Here is a 19985-nt window from a genome sequence, read left to right as displayed (position 1 = left end):
GTTATCCTGAAGCGGCCAGCAGGGGCATCCACGTCCTCCAAACTACCGAAGAAGAAGAAGAAGACAACTAACATGAACAACGTGAAGAAGTCCCAGGCTCCTGCTGCTACTGAACTGTTCTAGGGGCCCCTGCTGGGATCGGTTCGGGTTCGGGCCGACAGGAAGAGGAAGCGCGCCGCCGCCGGGCCTCTGGGTGTTTCCTCTCCGCGGACACGCGCTGGACCGCAGACCGACGGAGGCTGAAGGTACGAACACAACTTCTTATCGTCAATCCTCCCATTGTTTCAGTCCATGTTTTTGCTTTACTTCATAGTTTTGTTATTTAGAAACTCTTCGTTTGAAGGGAAGATTTTAGATTGGCTTCAAACTGGAAGCCTTGGCCAGAGACGCAGTGTGTCAGTTTATTGATGTGCAATAATGATAATATTATTAATAATATAATAATATTGCGTCTCTTGTTGGGTTTTCCAGTGAAACGCTTTGTACATTTGGCTTCAAATCGATCTTTATTTAATGATGTAGTTCTACAATTCTCCACATAGCACAACGACGCTCCGACCTCAATTAGAACTTGTACATTTTAGCAAATATCACTATTATTACCATGATTACTACTATATACCAATAGTCATACATACATGCAGTACATACATTATTTGCAATCAAGTGTTCCTGTTCAACACGTACAGTGCGTGCGTGTTTAACTTGTACATACATGTAGTGCATACCTGTTCCGCATACAGCGCATACCTGTTCAACACGGTGTACAGTGAGTGATTCAAAGCATACAGTGTATGACCGTTTTACTAATACAGTGCTTATCTGTTCAACATGTGCATGCATCCAATACATACCTTTTCAAAGCAGTGCGTGTGTACCAGTTCAACCAGTAAAGCTGATACTGGCTCCACACCAGAGTGCGTGTGTACCAGTTCAACCAGTACAGCTGATACTGGCCCCACAGTGAGTGTGTACCAGTTCAACCATTACAGCTGATACTGGCTCCACACCACAGTGCGTGTGTACCAGTTCAACCAGTACAGCTGTTACTGGCTCCACACCACAGTGCGTGTGTACCAGTTCAACCAGTACAGCTGATACTGGCTCCACACCACAGTGCGTGTGTACTGTGTACCAGTTCAACCAGTACAGCTGTTACTGGCTCCACACCACAGTGCGTGTGTACCAGTTCAACCAGTACAGCTGATACTGGCTCCACACCACAGTGCGTGTGTACCAGTTCAACCAGTACAGCTGATACTGGCTCCACACCACAGTGCGTGTGTACCAGTTCAACCAGTACAGCTGATACTGGCTCCACACCACAGTGCGTGTTTACCAGTTCAACCAGTACAGCTGATGCAGGACGCTACGTGGTGATTGGTCCACGCTGTCCCTGACCGCCCGCCCTCTGCAGGGAGCAGGATGGCAGAGCCGGACGTGAGGAGCTTCCTGCGGAGGTTGGGGGAGGACTTCCCGTCGGCCCTCGGCCCCGAGGACCCCCTCCCCCTCAGACCCCTGAGCCGGGGGGCCGTCGGCCTGGAGGAGCTGCAAGGGGAGAGCCTGGAGCTGGGCCTGCGCCTGCTAGGCACCTGGTGGGTACCCTGGCTCCCACTGCCTCCCACTGCCTCCCACTGCCTCCCACTGGCTCCCACTGGCTCCCACTGGCTCCCACTGGCTCCCACTGCCTCCCACTGGCTCCCACTGGCTCCCACTGCCTCCCACTGGCTCCCACTGCCTCCCACTGGCTCCCACTGGCTCCCACTGGCTCCCACTGCCTCCCACTGCACCTAGACCTCTATAAACCTCATTTACCATGGCCTCCCGGGTAAAGTCACTAAAGTGTGGCTCTTATGTCAAAATGACACTCACTTTTAATTACAAAGTTGTCATCGATCTCTGAACACCAGCCTGCAAGCTCAGATTTATTTTTTGGTCTTTAAGTTCGGCCTTTTGCCATCAGATAGGATGAACCCCTACCTACATCCTGAGAGCAGACAGGACTTAACCCCACATCCTGTCGGAATGACCTAATTTCCTGTCCGTGAGGTCACCATTGTTTTCCCCTGCATGAGGGCTAGATCGTTCCTCCTCACCGTTTAGAAGCCCTCATCTAGAAGCCTGTTTCTATATTTGTGTGTTTGTGTGTCTTTTTATTGTGCGTGAGTGCTGTCAAATGTACTTATCGTGTGTGTGTGTGTGTGTGTGTGTGTGTGTGTGTGTGTGTGTGTGTGTGTGTGTGTGTGTGTTAGGTCCACCCCACCAGCTCTGTCTGCCCTCCTCTGCCAGGCTGCGGTGGCCAAGGTTCTCCAGAGTGACCTTTCACCTTTCCACTGCCCCCCCCAGACCCTCGCCAACCAGGAGCAGGAGGTGGACCAGGACCCGGTTCAGTGTGAGTGGGGGGGGAGGGAGAGGGAGAGGGAGGGAGGGAGGGAGGGAGGGAGAGACCTAATCCTACGCTACTCAAGACTGCCTTATCATTTGGCTCCTCCCCTCCGTCCCAGTGCTCCAATCAGAGCCCTTCCAGCGGTTCTTCCTCAACACTCTGCGGGAGGTGGGCGTGGCCTGGCACCGGACTCCTCCCACCCCCCCCCCGAGCCCCACCTCCTTCGTGCCGCTCTGCTCCGTCCACGCCATCAGGAACGCCCGCAGGAAGATGGAGGACCGGCACGTGGCGCTGGAGCACTTCAGCACGCTGTTCAACCTCCAGGTACACACACACAGAGAGACACACAGAGAGACACACACAGAGACACACACAGAGACACACACACACACACACACACAGAGAGACACACACACAGAGACACACGCACAGAGACACACACACAGAGAGAGACACACACACAGACACACACAGAGACACACACACACACACACACACAGAGACACACACACACACACACACACAGAGACACACACACAGAGACACACACACACACACACAGAGACACACACACAGAGACACACACACACACACACACAGAGACACACACACACACACACAGAGACACACACACACACACACACACACACACTGAGATACACACACAGAGACACACACAGAGACACACACACACACACACACACACATAGAGACACACACACACAGAGACACACACACACACACAGAGACACACACACAGAGACACACACAGAGACACACACACACACACAGAGACACACACACACACAGAGACACACTGAGACACACACACAGACGCACACACACACACACACTGAGACACACACACAGACGCACACACACACATAGACTCGCACACACACACACACAGACACGCACACACACACACACACAGACACGCACACACACAGACAGAGACACACACGGACACAGATACACACACAGACGCACACACAGAGACACACACATAGACACACACACAAAGGGTTTCTATATCTCTATCTATATTGACCTCTGTAATGTAAGGTACCTATATCTCTATCTATATCTATATCTCTGTAATGTAAGGTATCTCTATCTCTATCTACCTCTGTAATGTAAGGTACCTATCTATCTATCTCTCTGTAATGTAAGGTCCTATATCTATCTCTATATCTCTCTGTAATGTAAGGTATCTATCTCTATGGGTGCACTCACACTAGGCCATCTGGCCGTGGCCGTTGGCCGTCGCAACTGTGGCCTGGCCACGGTAGGCTCTTGTACATACGTCATCACGTCGTAACACGTCATCACCAAGCGTCCGCTGCATGGACCATAATAAAGTTTGCCGCCAGTCAGAGTTTTAACAACAATGGACAACAACACAGAGAACACACCAACAGTTGAACCGCTTGACGCGATGTTTACCGTTTAATGGGAAAGAAGGCTCGTCACCTTTATTATGTCCATGGTCGTCGCATTGACAATACGTCATCCAGCTCAGGTTGCGTAGCCGTGCGTGTGCACGCGTCGGCTCATTAGCATCTGTACCGTAGCGGCCCGTACCGTAGCAGCACACCTCTCCCAAGTGGCCAAATTGGCCCGGCCTGGCCAGACTGGCCACACTCACACTGGCAGATTTGAGCACGGTTAGGTGTGAAAACGGCCACGGCCAGATGGCCTAGTGTGAGTGCACCCTATATCTCTCTGTAATGTAAGGTACCTATATCTCTATCTATATCTATCTCTGTAATGTAAGGGCCTATATCTCTGGCTACATCTCTCTGTGATGTAAGGTCCTATATCTCTATCTCTACATCTCTCTGTGATGTAAGGTCCTATATCTCCATCTATCTCTACATCTCTCTGTGATGTAAGGTCCTATATCTCTATCTATCTCTACATCTCTCTGTGATGTAAGGTCCTATATCTCTATCTATCTCTACATCTCTCTGTGATGTAAGGTCCTATATCTCCATCTATCTCTACATCTCTCTGTGATGTAAGGTCCTATATCTCCATCTATCTCTACATCTCTCTGTGATGTAAGGTCCTATATCTCTATCTATCTCTACATCTCTCTGTAATGTAAGGTCCTATATCTCCATCTATCTCTACATCTCTCTGTATTGTAAGGTCCTATATCTCTATCTATCTCTACATCTCTCTGTGATGTAAGGTCCTATGTCTCCATCTATCTCTACATCTCTCTGTATTGTAAGGTCCTATATCTCTATCTATCTCTACATCTCTCTGTAATGTAAGGTCCTATATCTCCATCTATCTCTACATCTCTCTGTAATGTAAGGTCCTATGTCTCCATCTATCTCTACATCTCTCTGTGATGTAAGGTCCTATATCTCCATCTATCTCTACATCTCTCTGTGATGTAAGGTCCTATATCTCTATCTCTACATCTCTCTGTGATGTAAGGTCCTATATCTCTATCTCTACATCTCTCTGTAACCGACCCTGTCGCTGCTGCTCAGGACGGGGTACAGCGCCGCTACTACGGCGTGTTCGACGGCCACGGGGGCGTCGATGCCGCCGTCTTTGCCGCCGCCCACCTGCAGGTCCTCCTCAGCCAGGAGGCGGAGCTACGGAGCGACGCCGCCGCCGCCTTCAGACACGCCTTCCTGCTCACCGACCAGATGTTCAGAGACAAGGCCGGCCGCGAGGTGGGCTGCTGCTCTACACTGCTCCTTGTTCACACATCTGGACATACCTGCAAACTAGTCGCCGTTCGGCGAAATTCGCCGTTTTTCAACTCAAAATAGGTCATTTACGTGAATCGTGGAGATCCAAAGAGTTTTATTTTAAGCGGGGGGGGGGGGGGACTGACCGACCAGCCAACCAACCATCGACTGTATAATAACCGACTGTATAATGAGCGAGAAACAAGTTCGCTATCTTCACAAAAAAAATAATCTTTGGACAAATGACTCGCGTTCCACGACCACCAATCATAATCAAGATAAACCACAGCGCGCGTCCGCGGCCCCCCCCCCATCGTTCCAGTCTTGAGTGGACTGCTCAGTCGTCAGCGACAGATACAAGTTTTAGTCTAGTAATCTGACAAAAAAATGTATGCTGTATAATTTTAACGTTGCTTAAGTAAATGATTAGCTAGACCAGTTCTACGTCACCCAGTTAATGCGAAAATAATACGTTGGTGAAGGCTAATCTTATCACAGCATCCGTATTATCTGATATTACTGGCGGCTATGTCATTGTGGTCAGATATGAGAGGGTTGAAAGCGAACACGTAATGAAAAATTCACATCCGTGTGTGGTAATGAGTTTGATGAGTTTGATAATATTGTAATGTCCACGGAAGAGGCAGTGAATGAAGTATTGATTAGACAGAGATTTATTAGATAGGCCTACCTAAACCGTTGGAACACACAAGACCGGAAACCATAGCAACGCCGGTAAACAAACCCCGAGAAGCCCAATCCCTAGGAGAGCTCCCCGCGCTACGGCCATCCGGAGGCGCACATAGCTTTTGGCCGTGATATTATATATAATTATATTATATATAGAGCTCCGGGAGTCGCAAACGGCAACAATCACTTTCTCCTCAATGCTGCAGTTCATCCCGGACTGCACTGCACTGAGTTTGACGGTTGAACGCTGATTGGCTGTTACGTTACACATGTCACTCAGTGGCCACGCTGTTGGAACGCTGATTGGCTGTCATCACGCGAAATTCGCGTCAAAGTTGAAATATTTCAACTCGAGCGAATTTGTCGCGCCACAAATCATCGTGAACGCGCTCGCCTGTGCGCGGCGAAAGTGTGGCGTGACATATCAAAATTTGTCGCCGGTTTGCCGACAAAGTTTGTTTGGCTGCCAGCCATCTACCAGTGCTGCTAGTAATAGGGCAGAGGTGGTGGAGAACGATAGTGTGGCCCGAAAGAGGCATATTGCCAAGCAGAGAAAACGGGCCCTTGAAAGGCTTGTCCAGGCCAAAAGGATGAAAAAATGAAATTAATATTATGTTGATATATTGCCAAATTTGGCCAATGGGATTTACTGTTTATAGCTAGTTTGTCACCTTTTTCAACCCAAATGAGTTTGCAGGTACGTCTGTAGACCTATGTATGGAGAGAGAGGGGAACGATGGAGGACCCTACCGCATACTAGAGCCGAACATGAAGGCCTCCTGGTTTCTGTGGTGGTCTGGTCTCTGTGGTGGTCTCTGGTTCCTCCTGGGCTCTGGTTCCTCCTGGTCTCTGGTTCCTCCTGGTCTCTGGTTCCTCCTGGTCTCTTGTTCCTCCTGGTCTCTGGTTCCTCCTGGGCTCTGGTTCCTCCTGGTCTCTGTGGTGGGCTCTGGTTCCTCCTGGTCTCTGGTTCCTCCTGGTCTCTCTGGTTCCTCCTCGTCTCTCTGGTTCCTCCTGGGCTCTGTTTCCTCCTGGTCTCTCTCTGGTTCCTCCTGGTCTCTCTCTGGTTCCTCCTGGTCTCTCTCTGGTTTCTCCTGGTCTCTCTCTGGTTCCTCCTGGTCTCTCTCTGGTTCCTCCTTGTCTCTCTGGTTCCTCCTGGTCACTCTCTGGTTCCTACTGGTCTCTCTGGTTCTTCCTGGTCTCTCTCTGGTTCCTCCTGGTCTCTGGTTCCTCCTGGTCTCTGGTTCCTCCTGGTCTCTGGTTCCTCCTGGTCTCTGTGGTGGTCTGTTCCTGATGGTCTCTGGTTCCTCCTGGTCTCTGGTTCCTCCTGGGCTCTGGTTCCTCCTGGGCTCTGGTTCCTCCTGGTCTCTGTGCTGGTCTGGTTCCTCCTGGTCTCTGGTTCCTCCTGGTCTCTGGTTCCTCCTGGTCTCTGTGCTGGTCTGTTCCTGATGGTTCTTGATGTTCCTAACGTTCCCGTCGTTCCGCTCTGGTCCCCAGCGGCTCCGGAGCGGCAGCACGGGGGTGGCGGTGCTGATCCAGGACCAGGACCTGACCCTGGCCTGGCTGGGGGACTCCCAGGCCCTGCTGGTCACCCAGGGCCACGTGGTGCCCCTCATGGAGCCCCACAAGCCAGAGAGAGAGGTGCGCTCAGACCGGCTCTCTGCTACTGGGTTCTACTGGAGTCTACTGGGTTCTACTGCAGTCTACTGTCGCCTACTGGGTTCTACTGGGTTCCACTGGGCTCTACTGTAGTCTACTGGGTTCTACTGTGGTCTACTGGAGTCTACTGGGTTCTACTGGGTTCTACTGTCGTCTACTGGGTTCTACTTTCATCTGCTGGGTTCTACTGTGTTCTACTGGGTTCTACTGTCGTCTACTGGAGTCTACTGGGTTCTACTGTAGTCTGCTGGGTTCTACTGGGTTCTGCTGTAGTCTACTGGGTTCTACTGTAGTCTACTGGAGTCTAATGAGTTCTACTATGTTCTACTATGTTCTACTGAATTATACTGTGTTCTACTCTATTCTACTGTAGTTTACTGTATTATACTGTAGTCTACTGTACTCTAAGCTATTCTACTGCAGTCTACTGCACTGGATCAATGTGGGGGGGTCAGTGTGGGGGGGTCAGTGTGGAGGGGTCTGAGGTCAGTGTGTGGGGGGGGGTCAGTGTGGTGGGGTCTGAGGTCAGTGTGGGGGGGTCTGAGATCACTGGGGGCGTCAGTGTTGGGGGTATAGTGTGGGGGGGGTCAGTGTGGTGGGGTCTGAGGTCAGTGTGGGGGGGTCTGAGATCACTGTGGGGGTGTCAGTGTGGGGGGGTCAGTGTGGGGGGGGTCTGAGATCACTGTGGGGGCATCAGTGTTGGGGGGTCAGTGTGGGGGGTCAGTGTGGGGGGGTCTGAGGTCACTGCGGGGGCGTCAGTGTGGGGTCTGTGTGGGGGGGCGTCAGTGTGGGGGGGGTCAGTGTGGGGGGGTCTGAGGTCAGTGTGGGGGGGGCAGTGTGGGGGGTCTGAGGTCACTGCGGGGGTGTCAGTGTGGGGGGGCGTCAGTGTGGGGGGGGACAGTGTGGGGGGGTCTGTGTGATAACCTGTTCTCCGCCCCCCCAGGATGAGCGGCGGCGCGTTGAGGAGCTGGGGGGCTGCGTGACCTTCAGCGGCTGCTGGAGGGTCAACGGCACCTACGCCGTGTCCCGGGCCATAGGTCAGTCTGGGGGGGGGGGTCAGAGGTCAGTCTGGAGGGGGGGGGGTTCAGAGGTCAGTCTGGAGGGGGGGGGGTCAGAGGTCAGTCTGGAGGGGGGGGGTTCAGAGGTCAGTCTGGAGGGGGGGGTCAGAGGTCAGTCTGGAGGGGGGGGGGCATAGGTCAGTCTGGGGGGGGGTCAGAGGTCAGTCTGGGGGGGGGGGGTTCAGAGGTCAGTCTGGGGGGGGGGTCAGAGGTCAGTCTGGAGGGGGGGTCAGAGGTCAGTCTGGATGGGGGGGCATAGGTCAGTCTGGGGGGGGTCAGAGGTCAGTCTGGAGGGGGGGGGTTCAGAGGTCAGTCTGGGGGGGGGGGGCCTGGGTTAGTCTGGAGGGGGGGGGCATAGGTCAGTCTGGGGGGGGTCAGAGGTCAGTCTGGAGGGGGGGTCAGAGGTCAGACTGGGTGGGGGGTCAGAGGTCAGTCTTGGGGGGGGGGGGGGAGCAGGAGGTCAGTCTGGGGGGGGCGGGGGGGCCATAGGTCAGACTGGGTGGCGGGTCAGAGGTCAGCTTTTGGGGGGGGGGGCTGCAGGTCACCCTCTTGTGTTCACCACCCCCCCTGTTTATTTTTTTATTTAACCTATTTATCACGGTGAGTCCCATGGAGACCTTTACCCTCTTTTCAACGGAGCCCTCACAGTTGTGCCCCCCCTCTCTGTTCCCCCCCACCTCTGCCCCCCCCTCTCTCCCCCCCCCCTCTCCCCCCCCTCTCCTTCCCCCCCCTCTGTCCCCCCCCCTCTCTGTTCCCCCCCCCTCTCTCTCCCCCCCCTCTCTTTCTCTCCCCCCCTCTCTGTCCCCCTCCCCTCTCCCCCCCCCCCCCCCCCCCCCCTCTCTCCCCCCCCCCTCTCTCTCCCCCCTCTCTCCCCCCCCCCCTCCCTCTCTGTTCCCAGGGGACTTCGACCAGAAGCCCTACGTCTCGGGGGAGGCGGACTCCGTGACGGTGTCGCTCAGCGGTGGGGAGGACTTCCTGCTGCTGGCCTGCGACGGCTTCTTCGACACCGTCAGCGCCGCCGAGGTCCCCGGGCTGGTGCTGGACGCCCTGGAGGGGGGGGCGGGCGTGGCCGGGGGGGGGGCGGGCGTGGCCGGGGAGGGGGGGGGCGTGGCCGCCGCAGGGGAGGGCGTGGCCCAGAAGCTGGTCTCCCACGCCAGGGAGGCGGGCTCCAGCGACAACATCACCGTCATGGTGGTCTTCCTCCGCCCCCCCCACAGCGTCCTGGCCTCAGGGCGCGTTGCCACGGCGACCGCACAGCCGGCCCCAGACCGCTCTGAAGACTCCGACACCCAAGATGCATCAGGGTAAGGAGTGGGGAGGAGGGGCTGCACTGTGCCAACGGACCAATGAGAGAGGAGCGTGGAATCCAACAGGACGTTGCCAAACTACTGAAGCAGTATTTCCAAGCGGGGGGGGGGGGGGGGGGGGCTGAACCCCTGTTATCCGAGCAGCACTGTGCTGGGGCCCCCCTGGGCCCTCAGGGGCCCCCCAGGGCTCTCTCGGGGCTCTTTATATTAAAATGCTAAATCATTATTCAAATCTATTAAGCCGGTGGAAGAGGATAGTGGTTCCTAACCTTTACAGTATTTCCCTCTGTGGTCTCAGAGGTCACTTCATAGGTCACAGGTCATAGGTCATGACCTCCTCACAGCCAGGTCCAGCTCGTTATGAGCTGAAGCTAACGATGTCATCTCTCCCCCATCATGTAATGGTGCTTCATGTTATGCATCCATAAAAAATGTATTATGTTGGACTAACAGTATTTTTACCTAAAGTCAAGTTAACTAATATAAACAGTAATAAAAAAGATAAAGACGATACAGTATTTTTTTTGTCTTCCATTTGTTTTAAAAAATATTTAATGATTCCTTATGTCGTTAGAATAAGATGAATGATGTCAAACAAGACCTTTTGGTAAGACTTTTATTAGTAGGAAATGTGCAACATTAAACCTAGTACATACACTTCATCAACAATTTCCATAAATGTATTTACATTATTAATGTAATCAATGTTATTTACATTATGTTATTAATGTACATTCACTAACCAAACAGCTCTGTGGTCAGTTAGTGACTAACCAAACAGCTCTGTGGTCAGTTAGTGACTAACCAAACAGCTCTCTGCTCAGTTAGTGTCTTAGTGACTAACCAAACAGCTCTGTGGTCAGTTAGTGCCTAACCAAACAGCTCTCTGGTCAGTTAGTGACTAACCAAACAGCTCGCTTGTCAGTTAGTGACTAACCAAACAGCTCTCTGCTCAGTTCGGACACTAGTTCCTCACGGTTCATGATTGGTTGGTTGGCCCAGAGAAGGCAGCCTGTGCGGATCCAGGCCCTGATTGGTTCAAGCGGTCACATGACCGTTGGAGGTGCTGTTTTCCTGTTCTTCCTGTTAGCCAAGAAAAACACGTATTATTAAAGACTTCATACTCCTCCTCTCTGGCTCCTCTGCTGCGCTACCACTAGCTGCTCCTCTCCTCTCCTCTCCTCTCCTCTCCCCTCCTCTCCTCTACTCCTATAGTGCAGACTGTATCAGACGACCTACTTGTTCCACACGGTGAGGAGTCGTCGGCCCCTGGGGGACGCTGGGTCCAAACACTGTTTCCCTGAGGCGCTGGTGACCCTGGAGAACACAACAGAACCGTTAGAGCCCTGAGGCGCTGGTGACCCTGGAGAACACAACAGAACCGTTAGAGCCCTGAGGCGCTGGTGACCCTGGAGAACACAACAGAACCGTTAGAGCCCTGAGGCGCTGGTGAACCTGGAGAACACAACAGAACCGTTAGAGCCCTGAGGCGCTGGTGACCCTGGAGAACACAACAGAACCGTTAGAGCCCTGAGGCGCTGGTGACCCTGGAGAACACAACAGAACCGTTAGAGCCCTGAGGCGCTGGTGACCCTGGAGAACACAACAGAACCGTTAGAGCCCTGAGGCGCTGGTGACCCTGGAGAACACAACAGAACCGTTAGAGCCCTGAGGCGCTGGTGAACCTGGAGAACACAACAGAACCGTTAGAGCCCTGAGGCGCTGGTGACCCTGGAGAACACAACAGAACCGTTAGAGCCCTGAGGCGCTGGTGACCCTGGAGAACACAACAGAACCGTTAGAGCCCTGAGGCGCTGGTGACCCTGGAGAACACAACAGAACCGTTAGAGCCCTGAGGCGCTGGTGACCCTGGAGAACACAACAGAACCGTTAGAGCCCTGAGGCGCTGGTGACCCTGGAGAACACAACAGAACCGTTAGAGCCCTGAGGCGCTGGTGACCCCCGAGAGCAGGGTAACCATTAGAGGCTAACATTAAAGAGGCTAACATTAAAGATGATAAGCATGAACGATTAGTAACATTAAAGATATAATTAATGTAAGATGTGATTAAAGATTTGTCCGTTAGAGATGTGTCCTATAGAAATGCATACTTTAAAGATGCATCCTTTAGAGATGTATCATTAAAAGATGCATCCTTTAGAGAGGTATTCTTTAAAGACCTGTCCTTAAGAGACGTGTCCTTTAGAGACGTGTCCTTTAGAGACGTGTCCTTTAGAGACGTGTCATTTAAAGACGTGTCCATAAGAGACGTGTCCTTTAGAGATGTGTCCTTTAAAGACGTGTCCTTTAGAGACGTGTCCTTTAGAGACGTGTCCTTTAAAGACGTGTCCTTTAGAGACGTGTCCTTTAGAGACGTGCCCTTTAGAGATGTGTCCTTTAGAGATGTGTAATACTCACAGAATCTCGACCCTGTGACACGAGTGATCTGCTGGAAACACCTCGAAGCTCTTCACTCTTTCTTTCACATGGTTGGCACCTTTGTTTGCACACAAACACTTACTACCGCGTGGTTGTTGCCCTGAGAGACGGAGGAATGACACATGTTAAATACTGTTAACTACTGTATCTGCTGTTAACTCGTGTTTACTTCTGTTAACAACTGTTTACTTCTGTTAACTACTGTGTCTGCTGTTAATTACTGTTAACTTCTGTTAACAACTGTTTACTTCTGTTAACTACTGTGTCTGCTGTTAACTAGTGCAGCTTGTAGGCTACAGCTTCGGCATAAGCTGTGAACGTTAAAGGAATATGATGGAATGTCTATCATGGCTCTTTAAATAACTTGTGTCTTTAGATAGCACGTGCGCTATCGTAGGCGACAGGTGCAGAGATAAAGTGTAATAATGCATCAGAAAGCGTCGCCTACAGAATATGAGCTCCAACATTAAGATAATAGAAGGACATCCCAAAGGGGTGAGTTACCGTTCAGGTGGCAGACGAGCAGGAGGCACAGGAGGCCTGTCAGGGGGAGGCTGGTGGCTGTCATGGTGCTGCTGGGCGGCTTCTGGGGAGGGGAGCTCCGCCAGGGGTTTATATCCTCGCGGCCCCTCTGGGGGCGGGCCCTCCTGGGGAGGAGGGCCCGCCCCCAAAGGGGCCCGCCCACAGGGCCCAGCCTCTCCTCTGTTCCACAGAACTCCCCGCTGGTTTCCCGGAATAGGGACCGCTCCACTGAAGGCTTTCGAGTTTGCAGAAGTGGGACCTGAGCTGCCATGCCTCCCCCTCCCCTCCACCCTCCCCCCTCCCCTCCACCCTCCCCCCTCACTCTTGGCTCTTTACGTCTTCCCATAAACCTCTGCTCTGCCGTCTCCCCGTTTGGAGAAAGAAGGGCATGCATCCCGTTGATAAAGAAGAATCAGTGTATTATTGAGAGGTCTCCTAAGGCCTCGGCCGGGGGCTGGCCCTCCCTCGGGGACCACAGCGGGGTCATCACATTCCCTGCGTGGGGGGGGTCCATTCACACTGCGCCAGACATTTGGAGCAAAGGCAACGAGCAACGGTTTATGACTTGAAGACAAGAGAGGCCTCGGAGGAAGCAGGGGTCCTGGTGGGGGTCTTGGTGGGGGTCTGGGGGGTGGTATTGGGGGTCATGGTGGGGGTCTGGGTGGTCTTGGTGGGGGTCTGGGTGGTCTTGGTGGGGGTCTGGGTGGTCTTGGTGGGGGTTTTGGGGGTGGTTTTGGGGGTTTTGGGGTGGTGTCTGGAGGCGTGCAGACCTGCAGCGGTTCAGCGCTTCCTGTTCTTCAGCCGTTTCTCTGGAAAAAGGAAGTGAAGCCGCTGCTGTCTGAGTGCCGAAGCGCTCACTGCGTCACCGTTCATCCTTTCACTGCGTCACCGTTCATCCTTTCACTGCGTCACCGTTCATCCTTTCACTGCGTCACCGTTCATCCTTTCACTGCGTCACCGTTCATCCTTTCACTGCGTCACCGTTCATCCTTTCACTGCGTCACCGTTCATCCTTTCACTGCGTCACCGTTCATCCTTTCACTGCGACACCGTTCATCCTTTCACTGCGTCACCGTTCATCCTTTCACTGCGTCACCGTTCATCCTTTCACTGCTTCACCGTTCATCCTTTCACTGCGTCACCGTTCATCCTTTCACTGCGTCACCGTTCATCCTTTCACTGCGTCACCGTTCATCCTTTCACTGCGTCACCGTTCATCCTTTCACTGCGTCACCGTTCATCCTTTCACTGCGTCACCGTTCATCCTTTCACTGCGTCACTGTTCATCCTTTCACTGCGACCAAAGGGCCTGGAGGACGTTACTGATACTGACACTAAGGGGCTGCGGGTTTAATGATGCTAAGATAATAATAATGGATTTAATTTATTTACAGCTTTTCTAGACACTCAAAGACGCTTTACAGTGAAGGGGGGGCCTCACCAAGGGGCTGCGGTTCTTAGGATACTTTTCCGAATAGAGCTGACTTGTTGTCTCCTAATCCTACCCGACCTTTGACTGACTACACACCATGTCGCTCTCCCACCGGAGGTTTATGAGAGACTATGGACCTGACTTGCTGGTAAGGAGCTCAGCCCCTCTGAGACAAGCGAGGCTTGAGCGGAGGTCAACCAGGTGGAATACTTTAATATCACAACAGCCCTGTCGTTAATAACAGCAATGCACCCAATGCAACATCACAGCATCAACAAAAACAAACTCGGCACATAAAAACAGAATGCAGCTCACACAAATACACATTTAGAATCAAATCTAAAAGGTGATGCTGAGTTTTGCTTTGGTTAGGGTGAAACTACGAACCATCATTAACTTTAGAAACTTAACACCAACAAAGGCCACACACACACACGCACGCGCGCGCGCGCACACAGTCAATGGAGTAGAACTCAATAGATCATTGATTGATTGATGAGCCCCACTGCAGCCGTTGGTTTACGCCGTCTGGTGCCTCTCGGAGTTCAGCCTCTGGCGCCCCCTGCTGGCCGGCCTCTCGGTCAGCAGGTAGCACATGATGCACCACACGCTCTCCTCCGGGGCGATCTGCACGCCGTTCGACGTCCGGAAGGCCCGCAGCGCGCACGAGCCTGCGGTGTGGAGAGGTGATACATGAAGGTCAGAGGGCACTGGCCAGCCAGAAGCACGACGCAGCTGTGTGGACCTAGATACTAGTCTATCCGTTTTTTTAACGTTTATTAATGTTCACATTGAACCGGCTTCACCTTGAAACGGTCAATCGCCACCGAGAGGCAGCGCAGGTGAGACTGCGTACAGAGAAATGTACTCCTAACATTTATTGATAATATACAATTATCATCCTGCCTATCCGCTATGATTAAAAAAATGTGAGGAGGAGAAACCTGGAGTAAACCCGGTGCCACTCGCCCCAAGTACGTCTGCAGGCTGCTGCCGTCACAGCTGCCAGGAGCCGAGGTGAACGAGTGCGGTCGGTTTAATGTTCTGAGGGCGTTCCATCCGGTCCATATGGGGAGATACTGGCTGGGGGCCAAGAGGAGTGTCAGAATGTTCTGGAGTAGACGTCAGACGTCCACATAAGGAAGCACGAGATGAGGGGGTGAGGTGCAGAGGATGGTGGGCAGAACGTAGCATATGGTCCCACGGTCACCAACCCGAGGGGCTGACGGACCCCTCACGTCCTCGCAGACCCTCCTCACGTCGACCGCAAGGGCTGTGATTGGTCCGCTTACTAATAACCGACGCAGAACCAAAGCAGGTTCACGACTGCGCCGGACGGGTCGTTGGGGCGCGGGACGTGGGGTGCGGTCGTTGGGGTGCGGGACGGGGGGCGCGGGACTTGGGGCGCGGTCGTTGGGGCGCGGGACTTGGGGCGCGGTCGTTGGGGCGCGGCCGTTGGGGCGCGGCCGTTGGGGCGCGGCCGTTGGGGGCGCGGGACGGGGGGCGCGGTCGTTGGGGCGCGGCCGTTGGGGCGCGGCCGTTGGGGCGCGGGACGGGGGGCGCGGTCGTTGGGGCGCGGGACGGGGGGCGCGGCCGTTGGGGCGCGGGACGGGGGGCGCGGCCGTTGGGGCGCGGCCGTTGGGGCGCGGCCGTTGGGACGGGGGGCGCGGCCGTTGGGGCGCGGACGTGGGGGCGCGGCCGTTGGGGCGCGGGACGGGGGGCCTGTCAGCCCTTCGGCTGAGCCCTGGGGAGAGGCTTCTTGAGGCTTCTTGAGGCTTCTTGAGGCTTCTTGGTTCTTCTGCAAACCGCCTCACGCTTTGTTTACCAGTTTGCGAGGGATAATAAAGTCTTTATCTTTCATGCTTCAGTTTCCTCAAACTCTCTTATTGTTAGTGTATTAAGTGTTGAAGGGTTTGTTTACAGCCTAGGTTGGGTTCTCCCTGATTGGCCGATGCCCCCTGCCAATAAAAACAACAACAGCTTGTGATTGTTTACCGAGGACGAAGTAGGCGGTGGCGCTGATGATGAGGATGATGAGAAAGATGGTCCCCAGCCCGAGGTCGCCCCCCCCGCAGCCGTTGGCGCACGCACAGGGGCCGCCCACCCACACCTGCAGGGGCCCGGCCGTGCGAGGCTCCGCCCAGAGAACGAGGGGCCCGGACCGGTCGGGCCCGCAGCGGTAATGGATGACGGTCATCGGGCGGTCGAGGTCCGCTGGGGCTGAGGAGAGAGAGAGAGAGAGAGAGAGAGAGAGAGAGAGAGAGAGAGAGAGAGAGAGAGAGAGAGGAGAGAGAGAGAGAGAGAGAGAGAGAGAGAGAGAGAGAGAGGAGAGAGAGAGAGAGAGAGAGAGGGAGAGAGAGAGAGAGAGAGAGAGAGGAGAGAGAGAGAGAGGAGAAGAGAGAGAGAGAGAGAGAGAGAGAGAGAGAGAGAGAGCCAGAGGTGTGATGGGGGGCCAGGGGAGTGTATGGAAGGGTTGGGGGGTCTCACTGAGAGGGAGGGGCGCCCTAAGGCTCTCACCGTAGTAGGAGACGGACAGCGTCCGACTGCTGCCGTTGAACTGGAAGCTGCTGCCCTCGCGCCGGCCGTAGTCCTCGTAGCTGATGGAGCCCGCCCCTCTGAGACAGAAGAACGCCAGGGAGGGGGGGGAGGGAGGGGAGGGAGGGAGGAGGGGGGGGGCGGGAGAGGGGGGGGGGGGAGGGGGGGGGAGAGGGGAGGGGAGGGAGGGGAGTGGATTGAGGGGAGGGAGGGGAGGGAGGGGGGGAGGGAGGGAGGAGGGGAGTGGATTGAGGGGAGGGAGGAGGGAGGGGGGGAGGGGGGAGGAGGGGAGTGGATTGAGGGGAGGGAGGGAGGAGGGAGGGGGGGAGGAGGGGAGTGGATTGAGGGGAGGGAGGGAGGAGGGAGGAGGGGAGGGAGGGGGGGAGGGACGGGAGGGAGAGGAGGGGGGAGGAGGGGGAGGGAGTTAGTTAGTTTACTAGTTGTCCCCTGATATGAGAACATTGAGTACATCCATCAAACCCATTGATCCATTTGACATTGATGACAACAGACGGGGGGGCGGTGAGCCTGGGTTAGGTTAATAAGGTGAGGTAGGTTAGGTAGGTGGGATAGCTAGGTTAGGTTAGTTAGTTAGGTTAGGTAGTTTAGGTAGGTTAGTTAGGTGAGGTAGGCTGGGTAGGTTAGTACGTTAAGTGTGTTACACCCCGCCAACCTTCTCGCTTTCTAGTTGTGGTAACCATTCTTCAATGCTTCTGTGAGAACCGTTACAATAAGATAAGATTTACTAAAGCCATTATCGTTCAGCATTGGAGTTAAGTATAAAGTGTTTATTTAGTATTTAGTAGTTAGTGCTTTATAGCGCTGGTTAGTGCTTTATAGCACTAACCAGTCTAAGTGTTTAGACTAGTGTAAAAGGTTCAGTGTTAAGTTTAGTATTTAGTGAGTCATTAAGGGTTTAGTGTTTAATCTAGTGAGTGTTTAGCGTATTGCTGAGTGCAGGATTAGAACGTAGCTGAAGGGGAAATCAGGGCTTTGTTTCAGAAAGCGAAACTGGAAGTATGGAGCAGGATTAAGAGAATTTCTGAGGAAAGAAGAAACAGAAACCAGCCTTCCAGTTACAGGAAATCAGAAGAAAGAAACCATTTCTGAATGTGGTCAGGGTCAAGGGTCAGAAGAACGACCTAGGAGAAGGTTGGCTGGTTCTGGTGTGTGTGAATGTGCGTGGGTTTAAGTGTGTGTGTGTGTGTGTGTGTGTGTGTGTGTGTGTGTGTGTGTGTGTGTGTGTATGTATATGTGTGTGTTTATATATGTTTGTGTGTGTGTGTGTCTATTAGGGCTGTCAACGAATATTCGAAGTTCGAATATTCGTTCGAAATGCATCCAAAAACGCGAATTCGAACGTGAAAATTAATATTCGAATGTGAAAAAACACTCCCGCGGTACAAGCGCCTCTATCTGCTTTGTGAATGAGCCTCTGTCTGTTCGCGATGTCCCTCATAATATTCGAATGTGAAATAACACTCCTGCGGTACAAGTGTAACAGACTAGTATTGTGAAGAGCGAATGTATTTTATCCCCTCGGGGTTTCCGTACTTGGATATAGGTATTCCAGCTCTCACGCTGTGACTGGGTGACTTCTGATAGGTACTAAGTAAACGAGACTATTTTCCCTTCCACGCTTGTGTCATTCTTGTCATATAAATATCTAAGTGCCAACGCTCGGTTACACAAGCGCCTATCTGCTTTGTGAGTGAGCCTCTGTCTGTTCGCGATGTCCCTCATAATATTCGAATGTGAAAAAACACTCCCGCGGTACAAGCGCCTAACTGCTTTGTGAATGAGCCTCCGTCTGTTCGCGATGTCCCTCGTTTTAAAGTAAGGAAATGCCCAGCAGGAAGCCGCCGCCCTATATATAGGATATATATATATCCCACTAATTTGAACCATGGTTTTGTCGCATTATTGACATATTGACGGCAACTGCGTAAAATAGGCAACCAGATATTCGAATAGTTCGAATTCGTGATTTTTTTCCAAACGAATATTCGAATGTCATTTTTGAGCAATTTTGACAGCCCTAGTGTCTATACGTACATGTGTGTATGTGTTTGTGTTTAAGTGTGTGTGTGTGTGTATGCGTATTTTTGTGCAAGATTCCAGCGTTCTCCTGGTGCCTCCCAGACTGAGTGATCATCTGAATCATAAAGCTGTTAAAGCCGCATGCAGTAGCCTTATTCCTGCCCACCTGATAAGAGCCACGCCCACCCGACAAGAGACACGCCCACCCGACAAGAGACACGCCCACCCCACAAAAGACACATCCACCTGGCTGTGAGCCACGCCCACCTGGCTTTGAGACACACCTACCTGGCTGTGAGACTGCCCACCTGACATGAGCCACGCCTACATGGGTGTGAACCACACCCACCTGGCCATGCGACACGCCTACCTGACCTGAGCCACGCCCACCTGGCCATGCGTCATGCCCACTTGGCTGTGAGCCACGCCCACCTTGCCATGTGACACGCTCACCTTTCCATGCTCATGTCAGGTGAGCCATGCCCACCTGACATGAGCCACGCCCAACTTACTGTGAGCCACACCCACCTGACTCGAGCCACGCCCACCTGGCTATGAGGCACGCGGCGGCCCGGCTGCAGGCCGTCCCGGCCAGCTCCCAGGGCTCCGCCAGCGGCCAGCAGGGGCTGAAGGCCAGCAGGAGGTCCTGGTCCCGGGGGTCCCGGACCCCCGGCGGGCGGGGCACCGGCCTCAGGAAGCCCCCCCGGTCCCCGACCCCGTCCAGGTTGATGACTCCGGTCCCGTCCTCCATGATGCACTTACAGCTGTTCACCTTGATGCAGCGTGGCTCCCCTGGGGGGCCCCCGGCCGCAGACCCCCAGGGGAGCCGGACCACCACACACACCCACACCCCTAGGAGGAGCACCAGACCCATGGCTAGCCCTTCGACCAGAGGTCCAGGCGGTCTCTCCAGAGGTCCAGGCGGTCTCTCTAGAGGTCCAGGGGGCGGTCTCTCTAGAGGTCCAGGGGGCGGTCTCTCTAGAGGTCCAGGGGGCGGTCTCTCTAGAGGTCCAGGGGGCGGTCTCTCTAGAGGTCCAGGCGGTCTCTCTAGAGGTCCAGGGGGCGGTCTCTCTAGAGGTCCAGGGGGCTGTCTCTCTAGAGGTCCAGGCGGTCTCTCTAGAGGTCCAGGGGGCGGTCTCTCTAGAGGTCCAGGGGGTGGTCTCTCTAGAGGTCCAGGCGGTCTCTCTAGAGGTCCAGGGGGCGGT

General features: G+C 53.9%; 2 protein-coding genes across 2 annotated transcripts; one reads left to right on the top strand and one right to left on the bottom strand.

Moving 5' to 3' along the window:
- The first annotated feature begins 95 nt into the window (after positions 1-95).
- Positions 96-10412, top strand: ppm1f (protein phosphatase, Mg2+/Mn2+ dependent, 1F). The gene is made up of 8 exons (XM_056602724.1): positions 96-245; positions 1418-1595; positions 2253-2392; positions 2505-2710; positions 4894-5082; positions 7285-7428; positions 8390-8483; positions 9403-10412. The coding sequence occupies exons 2-8, from the start codon at positions 1426-1428 to the stop codon at positions 9810-9812; spliced, it is 1353 nt and encodes a 450-aa protein (XP_056458699.1). The 5' UTR covers positions 96-245; positions 1418-1425; the 3' UTR covers positions 9813-10412.
- On the bottom strand, positions 10393-13044 carry cxcl11.8 (chemokine (C-X-C motif) ligand 11, duplicate 8). Its single transcript, XM_056602877.1, has 4 exons — positions 12756-13044; positions 12231-12351; positions 11051-11128; positions 10393-10894 (listed from the first exon to the last, which is right to left on the bottom strand). Exons 1-4 carry the CDS (start codon positions 13042-13044, stop codon positions 10858-10860), a joined length of 525 nt encoding a protein of 174 aa, XP_056458852.1. The 3' UTR covers positions 10393-10857.
- Between the last annotated feature and the right edge of the window lie 6941 nt (positions 13045-19985).

The sequence above is a fragment of the Gadus chalcogrammus genome, chromosome 11 (genome assembly GCF_026213295.1).
Source record: "Gadus chalcogrammus isolate NIFS_2021 chromosome 11, NIFS_Gcha_1.0, whole genome shotgun sequence".
Taxonomy (NCBI): Eukaryota; Metazoa; Chordata; class Actinopteri; order Gadiformes; family Gadidae; genus Gadus; species Gadus chalcogrammus.
The sequence above is the reverse complement of the archived record's forward strand: the minus strand, read 5'-3'. Positions and strand labels throughout refer to the sequence as shown.

Coding starts and splice junctions, on each gene's coding strand:
- ppm1f (XM_056602724.1), top strand. CDS start 1,426: ATGGCAGAGCCGGACGTGAGGAGCTTCCTGCGGAGGTTGGGGGAGGAC. Junction 5,083..7,284: donor GAGACAAGGCCGGCCGCGAG/GTGGGCTGCTGC, acceptor TCTGGTCCCCAG/CGGCTCCGGAGCGGCAGCAC. Junction 7,429..8,389: donor CCCACAAGCCAGAGAGAGAG/GTGCGCTCAGAC, acceptor CCGCCCCCCCAG/GATGAGCGGCGGCGCGTTGA.
- cxcl11.8 (XM_056602877.1), bottom strand. CDS start 13,044: ATGGCAGCTCAGGTCCCACTTCTGCAAACTCGAAAGCCTTCAGTGGAG. Junction 12,352..12,755: donor GCTCGTCTGCCACCTGAACG/GTAACTCACCCC, acceptor TCCGTCTCTCAG/GGCAACAACCACGCGGTAGT. Junction 10,895..11,050: donor CTCCTCACCGTGTGGAACAA/GTAGGTCGTCTG, acceptor CTTGGCTAACAG/GAAGAACAGGAAAACAGCAC.